Source organism: Argopecten irradians, chromosome 2 (assembly GCF_041381155.1).
Source record: "Argopecten irradians isolate NY chromosome 2, Ai_NY, whole genome shotgun sequence".
NCBI classification, from domain to species: Eukaryota; Metazoa; Mollusca; class Bivalvia; order Pectinida; family Pectinidae; genus Argopecten; species Argopecten irradians.
In genome coordinates, this window is record NC_091135.1 from 19605414 (window position 1) to 19614242 (window position 8829).

An 8829-nucleotide genomic window follows, 5' to 3' on the forward strand; every position below is an offset into this window, starting at 1 on the left:
TGAACAATAATTGGTGTTTAATCGTGTATATGTATGTATAATTAACACAAAAAAATAATATAAAATTATTTACTTCGCATTTGGTGCATGCGCAATCAGTACTTCATTCCATATAGGATATAGTGGCACAGAATTTTTTCGGGATGCAATTAATTATTTTTTTATATTTTTAAGTAAAATTAGAAGCTCAAACTTTTCAATGGTGGTAATGGTCTAAAGTAAGTAACTTTTGTAACTGAAGACAAATACTAAATCGTCTGCTCCTGTTTTTGATAGTGAAAAGATACCATTCGTCAGCAGTGGACATCTTTAATGTATATTCACCAATAATATATAGATATATATTGACCAGCTGGTGCAGTTGTTGGTATTATATATTAAGCACCAAATAAATAAAGAGACATCATTACACAAAACAGACTTCTTAACGGTTTATCATGTCCAGTTTTATGGTTTGAAAATTATGCTCTGTACCTCTTATAGTGCCTTATACTAGTATCAAGATATTGTCATATAACTGAACATGTCATGTGTGTTAACAGAAAATGACATGTGATTGGAAATTAATTAGTCTTGTTCATATTAAAGGCTTATTAATTAATATAACCAGAAATAAGTACATTGTATTGATTTATTATACATGAGACATGGATTGACAACCAGCAGTAGCACATTATCAAACATACCATGTTAACCAGGAATGGACTTATAACAAGATACAATGCATTACAATTGGATATTTTCAGCCATGGAATCAGGAATAATCTTAATCTTACCACATGCAAAAGTCAAATACACTTGGTACTACATTGCAAATGGGGCTGATATTTTAAATCTAGACATTGACTTTTACCCCTTTTACATGTACATTTAATGTTATAAAATATAAGTAGCTTTATATATGCAAATGCACATCATGATGAACATTTTATGTTTCAACATAACAAAATACTGAATATAAGTTGATCTTCTTTCAAGGAAGAAATAACCTAAATCAAAGATATATAGATTGTTGGATTTAAAGTGAGATTCCACCATAGAGATATTAAAAGCTGGGGTAGATCTTGGATAATATAAATCAGTTTCTAAATTGACTACAAGGAATTTTGAGACCTTAATCTTCATTACCTAAAGTTAATTGTCATTAAAATTCACCACTTTCTTTTACCTGATGTACTTAAATTGTCAACACTGTCATAGAAACGGTCGAACAATCAAATCACATAGTGTATTAGGTAAATAGCTATCTCTTCTATTCCACCATAAATAAAACATAACTTCAAAATGTCTTCGGAAATCATGAATACATGTATAATATTGATTAATATTAAAGTCTCATCAAAATCTTACAAAATTTGCATATACTTTTATAAATCAAAGAAAAATTCTGATGGGATATAATTTGTGATAGTTTAAATAAATATATGACACACTTAACACAACTTTCTCATTATGACAATAACAAATTTGTAAACTTGTTCCCTCCGTTCAAAACAATCATATAATAGTTTTAAAATATACTTAGAGATTATATAGGCAGATTACATAAATATCAATACAAAGACTAGTCCATACCTCTAGTATCAAGAAAAAAATATACAAGACCTTGATTTTGATTGATGTAATTCACCAAATTTTACAGGTATTTCTGGTCGTCGAAGATTGTTGTAACAAGTATTTTATGTCATTATAACATTTTCATCATACAAACAGAGGAATCAAAGCTATATGCTAGTACATATACAGTGTATGTAAATCAATACCATATCTCATATGCTTATCCCTATGTTACAATACATTATCCTTTTTATCATACAATGTTTTACATGTACAATGTTGTGCCTACTTATGATGACTCATCATTCTCATCCTTCATTGACCTGTTTCTTCATTTTTTGTGTGAACAGGCAGTGCTCCACAGATATTGACCATAATTCAATGTAGCAACTTAAATAACAGGAGTGGAGAGGCATGGAAGAATATTTAAAATTAAAGATGCTAATATTTGCCCAATGGATAAAAGAGGTTGATATTTAAATTGGTTAAGAAGACCAGAATCTCTTCTCATGTTTTAGGACTTTTATAACTTTTTAAAATATTTTTGACTCATCAAATTCAATTAATATATCAATAATAATTACAGTTGATAAGGTTAAAATCTTTGGTCAGGTATTATATCACAACATGAAGTAGAGAACACACAAAATGTTAAAGAGTGTAATAAAAAAAGAAGAAAAACTTAAAGGCCCATTACCTTTCCGGAGCGAAATATAAAGGTTTCTTAAAAAACCATTAATAACATCAGAAAATGCGTACCGATGACCTAAAATAAGGTTACGACACCAAACATATGCAAGATTTCCTGCGTAATATATGAAAACAATGGAGAGTCAATTCGCTGTTTTGCCGTCTGGCGCAGTGATAGTCAACTACCGCCCGGTATTTAGGACGACGGCGGGAAACATAATACGACCCGCGTTATGAAAATAAACATTTTATTTTTTTAATCAAATCGTTCAGAAGGTGATGATAAATATAGTATTAACGGTAAGTTAATAATTCTTAAGACTCTACAAAATTATCGATCTTGTTTTACATTCCCATTTAAAAAATTTAAAGCCGTTTCGGAACGGTAGTGGGCCTTTAACTGCTAAAAACTGAAATAAGTCTCAATCTACACACATCCTTTATGTCACATCAACAGCAAGAGATTGACCAAAATTTCTTGTTTTAATCAAGGATATACGTTTCTGCTTATCATTTAACCTGGTTGAAATATATTCCACAGGGAAATTGTTATTTTTTAACAAAATCTTGTAATGATTTCTGTAGGGAAAATGATGAAGTTCATGAACATAGAAGTAAAAAACAAACATTATGAAGGCATGTGATAACACAAATCTAGAAACGGAAAATCAGTATTTTCTGATACCATGACAAGGTGTTCTAATTAAATTCATATACCACACTAAATATTGCTATGAAGAGATCTAGTCAAATAGACAAAAGACAAAAATTCAATAACTTACAAATTGTAAATTGATGATGCAGTGAATTTCTTTACCTCCAATGAATGAGAGGATATCAGGAAAGAAGATCAAGCTAATAAGAAATATTAGTCCATTGTCTGAACATATGTACATGTATAAAATCTTAAAGGGCCTAACTCTAGCACTTAGGCCTGCACCTTTTAGTCCATGAAGTCCCAAATGGTGCTCTTACATAGTATTAGCACACCAAACAAACATGGCACATCCTCAAATACTCATAGCTGTTAATATGACACAACAAAAGCAATAACTGTTCAAGACTAGGCCTATCACTTTAAAGTGAATAGTCGGGCAAAGAAAACCAGTCTAAATGTATTCAATGGTCTTCCTGAAGTCCTTACAAATTAAAACGACAGTCAAGTACTGCTTATGTTGTCAAGTTTTTAAGACGGAAAAGCTCTACGTAAATTTTACACAGTTCAAAAATAAATTTGCCTAACTCACCTTTCAAAGCGAGACTGCATGGCAATGTCAACATGGAGGTCATTTTAGGATTCCTATGATATGAATTAATTTCTTTGCATACAGAGCGGTTATGACAGGGAATTTTGATAAATAAATAAGCAACAAAAGTAAACTGGATATCATTTTGATCAACTTCAGCCTTCCTTTTCTCGACTATTCACCCCTTTAATGTCCACTAGTTATCTATAAATTAGCTCTGGTAGTGAATATCAATATTTACATCTTGTTGAGTTTTCTAAATCTACATTTGTGGTCTCCTGGTCATGAAAATGTTTTCTATGAATTTTTTTTTAAAGAATCAAAAATGATCATAAAAATGTTGAAATAATCACTCAAGCCATGTAATTAATTTAAAGTTTTGGTCATGGGCTGCATGCTAATTTGAATTGCTTTTAGAATCTCTTTCTTAAAGATAACAATTTCTATATTTAATATTCCTTTCATGATATGCATTTAATTTCATGTGTTTAATGAAAAATCAAAGGTGTATTCCTAAACAAGAATGATGAATACAAATTCGACGTGATCCAAATCAACATAATTATATACAACAATGAATCAAATTATTAAACATTACTTTCAAATTGGAGACATTCTTGGGGGAAAAAAACCCCAAGCAGTTTTCCTGTTCCACAAATACAGACATTTAGCATTCACGTCACTGTCGGATATACATATGTACATGGTTCCTTCTCAAAAGTATTAGTGTAAACAAACATCACAGATTTCAAACAAAATAATATACATGCAGCCTAGAATACTGAATACTGATATCCTAACCCCATATAGTTTTATTTACATTAATTTAAACATATTTTACTAAAGGATTAAAACATATTTCTTTTAAGGGGAATTCCTTTGTTTGAAGTGTTTAAAATAATTCTAATTAATGGAAAATATTTTTTTTCTGAAACTGTTAATTGCATAATCTTCACATGTATATAGAAACCTCATTGATACATGCAAGTTATAACTAATCAAAAGTTGTGAAAGTATTGCTACCTTAGTTTCCTGCACCAGTCAGTAAATCCTATACTATCATCACTGATAGGCATTCTGACACAATCATCTACATATCATTAACTTTCTAGTATCCATTTAAAGTCATTCAGAGTTCCAACACTATGTCCAAACAAAGGAATACACCTTTAAATGATTTTCTTCCAACGGATATGTCTCTTAAAAGGCTACAAAATAAATCAGTTATACATCTTCAAACTCTTGGATACTCATAGTTAGTACCAATATTTAATTCTACACATTCAAACCACTAACAGTTAATACATCCCCAAACCCACTTGTATTAGAAAAGCATTGAATCAAATATAGGTCAGATTGAATTGTATATATGTCAGTCCTGATTAAAATTTAAGGATTTCTATTCATTCAAATACATGCATTTCACTTCATCGTGCCATGTCAACTATAAGAACTAAATCAAAGTTAGCAGTTCAGAATTTTTTTATATATAATTACCAAGTAAGTGTTCAGCCCATGCAAAAACAGACTACTGGTGCAATATACTAAATTCTCCTAACGTAAATACCTTATACAAAACCCTACTTAATTTGATACCGTTTGTGATAATTTCTCTTGGAAGTAATAAAAAAAATGTAACTAGAATCAACATTGCGATTCACTCTATACTAATCCCAAATAAGGTCCAAGCAAGTGAAAAACTAATTATTTTAATTAACAAGCAAATCCATTTCATAAGGTACATTGTCAAATTTTGAAGTTTGCTATATAAAAGTTGGATATACAAATGAATGTTCTGAAGATTTTTTTTAGGAATATGTTAAATATACCATGGTAGAGAGCTTTGGCAAATTAAACGTTTTGTTGAAATGAAGACAATTTTAACATAGATATTCACTTCTGATCACTTTATGAATGTCTGACTCTTTCACTTTTATTTTATTTAGGTATTGAGATAAATCTTTGATACCATGATTCTGTGAAAACATTGAATTCACTTTGATAGAATACAGCACTAAAGGTTGACTAAGAAAGAATCTATCAAGAAAAAAAATATCGATAAAATAACATTAATTGCATTACAATGGCTTGATTACACGACTCTACACACATTTATAGCTGACTGTGGCTGCCTGATCAGCAACATTTGTCCCCTCAATGCTTTTCAAGTATTTCTGTTTTGCTCTTGTCACACTACGAACACTACATGGTTCAACATGTCTTTTTGAAGTCTTTAATTTTCTGATCATAATTTGATCAAAATTTGTTGAATCCAAAAAGTCGCACACCATGGAACTGAGGAAATTTTGGTACAACACTCCATCCCAATGCGGTTGCATTGATTATAAAATGCACTTTGTCATACTTTGTGTAGAAACTTGCCAGGAAAAACCTTATAAAATAAAGAGAAGAAACAAAACATGAATTTCCTTTATCTGAAACTAATCCTTATGAAAGTTGTGAAAGTTAAATATCTCCAATAGTATAGAATACTGTTATCATATTTTATGTTCATTTGTTGCTAAAATATCAAACAGTAAAAGAACTCTGATCATTTTCATTCCCTATGATCTATTGAGCTGCATCACAAATATATATCCAGATAAAGGCTATATAAAACAAAAATGGCAGTAGAATTGTAGAAATGTTGAAAATCAAACTATACAAAACAATTTTTCATAATATTCTGGTTTTCAGTCAACTTTGTTGAGAGGGCAAAATATTAAAACAGTATGTGGATATTTCTGTTAGTAAAACTATTACTTTACTATAAATTACAAGGATGAATTTTAACTTTGTAAAGAGTCTAGGACCACTAACTTTTAGGGTCAGTCGGTCCTTAGGACCAGCTAGAAAAAATCCTTAAGGGAAAACACTGTCTGGTATTACAAGGATACTTACAAGACAATTGGAACAATTGTAAGGAACTTTTTTGTGGGCGTGAATTGTCGACCATAATCGATTTGTTCCCACTGCGTCTGTGTTCTTGCCTGTCCTTGTTCTGGGGTGCCCCAAGGGGTTCCTTTTGTGACATGTAAACAATAAAACATCCCCTGCAAGTAGAAAATCAAAGCATTGTCATTAGTAACTTACCGTAGTTACAATAACATACAACATCAAATACCTTGGTTCAAAAAGAATAAATCACAAAGTGCATTAAAGTCTCAATATACTACAAGTATCATAAAATCATAACAATTTTAGTAAGAAAGAAAAGCATCTGGAGTCTAGCTGAAGATACACATATTGGTCCCCTGAGCTGGTAAGCTATTAAGATGCAACAATTTATCAAATACGTAATTGAAAAGATAAAGCAATAGAGACCTAAACTTGACACTTAAATTTGTCAGAGATATTTGAAAATCCTTCCTGTAATGAAGCTTCATACATCTTGTGTATAACAGCTAGACTTTGAATTGAACCTGACAATTTCAAAATTTGCAAATGCATATACATGTATTAGATGATGCTTAACATGTATGTTAAATTTTTAATCAAATCAGTCCATTTCCTTTTATGTTATTGGGTACATTTGACACTAAAATTTGGCAATATTTTCCATATGTATAGAAAAAGTGACAAAAGTGCTTGAGCTTTCAACCCAAATGTAAATTTTTATATTAATGACCACAAAATTTCAGCAAAATCCATCAATCTTTTTTTGCTGTTAATAATAATCTATATCCAATAGATCTATTGCATTTTTCCTTACCACATCATGTACAACATTTGTTAACGTCCATGCTACAGCTACTGAGAAAAACGGAACACTGAGGAGCATGAGATGGAATAGAAGGATGACCAGCGTATACGTGAACCAAATTCCCTTGCTGTTTAAGTAGGAGTGAGTAGGGTTCTCCTCACTTGTGGCTGTGCCTATATTCATCTTGTTAATTCTGAAAGCACAAAATAATACTTAATCATTATACATAACATGGCCTCTGACCAGAATTGAAACATCTAGGGACATAATGATAATATATGTAGCTAGTGGCCGTTAATTTCTGAGAGAATCAATCCCATCGGAGATTTTGTAGGCACCGCGCTGATTGGCTAACCGTAGGGTCATGTTAAGGTGACGTCAATAAGGGCATTGTTAGATCTTGTATTTAAGGGTAACAAGTATCGTAGTTGAGCAGAATTACAAGTCTAATTTTTATTAGATTGTTGCATAATAGTATATGAATAGTCCTACCCTGTCACGAACTGACCCTCATTTGACTGACATGTTTTAAATTATTAACAAGACAATACACAGTGTTTTTCCTGCCTATACATTTGGGGCCGAAATAAGGCCCCATTCCCAATTGTATTTCTTGTTATTTTTTCCCAAATCTATGTCTAAATTTCCCAAATCAGTGAGTTGACGCCTATTTTGTGTGACGAAACAAAAAAATTCCGGAAATCTCAAGTCTAAACGTCGTATTTTAGTATACATTCTTACACTTGATTTTTAAAGAAGGATAATTGTTTATTTCTACCTTTTCCAAAATTTGCATAAACACTGTTAAAATTTTTCATTTCATACTTTTATCGCACAAAATTTCCCAATTTTCACCAGGTGGCAATTTCCCAAAATGCCCAGGAAAAACACTGATACATAAAAATATATCTTGGTAAGGCTACATTTTGTAACTTTAGTTTCGTCAAAAAATCTGCTGATCTCACATACCATGCAAAATGTCAAAATATGAGAAGCTTGTCTGGATAAGCAAATACAATGTAGCTACAGCAGGGTAACAACCTGATAATATATTTTTATGTTCATTACCAACATAATGTTCCACTTTACTTATAGTAAATGTTGTTACCTGTATGTAGGCCTACTGTACACATTATCAACCATAAAGTTTTAATGCGTGTCAAGCCTAGGTCGTTTATTTTTTTAGACTGGCCTGCTAACTGAGCATATGCTTGGATTTGTTAGATGATTATTTATCATAATTAATTGGCATGTAACAATATCCATCATTTCTTCAAGATGAAATGTTCATAGATCGCTTTAACCTTGCTGTTTGTGAAGCACTACACACACAGTGTACTTGACAGATAATGGGGTTTCAATATTTCTCGAAATGCTACGTTGCCACGGTGTCTCGTTGACAGTCACAATAACTAAAACATTGAAACAAATGTTAAATACAGACGTTCTATCATTAAAAATCCATTGGTGTCTTTCTAGAAACGCATAACTTTAAGAATTTGTTGACTTACCATGAAAAACAACACCAAATAATATTATTACGTTACTTTCCAACTATCCGGAAGTAAAATATGTTTGACGCATGCGCATCACATTATTTTCTAGATTTAATAATAAACCCAAAGGATTACG

General features: G+C 31.2%; 1 protein-coding gene across 1 annotated transcript; it reads right to left on the minus strand.

Moving 5' to 3' along the window:
• Nucleotides 1-282: 282 nt before the first annotated feature.
• LOC138314746 (ORM1-like protein 3) lies at nucleotides 283-8798 on the minus strand. Its single transcript, XM_069255242.1, has 4 exons — nucleotides 8709-8798; nucleotides 7207-7390; nucleotides 6396-6547; nucleotides 283-5886 (listed from the first exon to the last, which is right to left on the minus strand). The coding sequence occupies exons 2-4, from the start codon at nucleotides 7378-7380 to the stop codon at nucleotides 5751-5753; spliced, it is 462 nt and encodes a 153-aa protein (XP_069111343.1). The 5' UTR covers nucleotides 7381-7390; nucleotides 8709-8798; the 3' UTR covers nucleotides 283-5750.
• Between the last annotated feature and the right edge of the window lie 31 nt (nucleotides 8799-8829).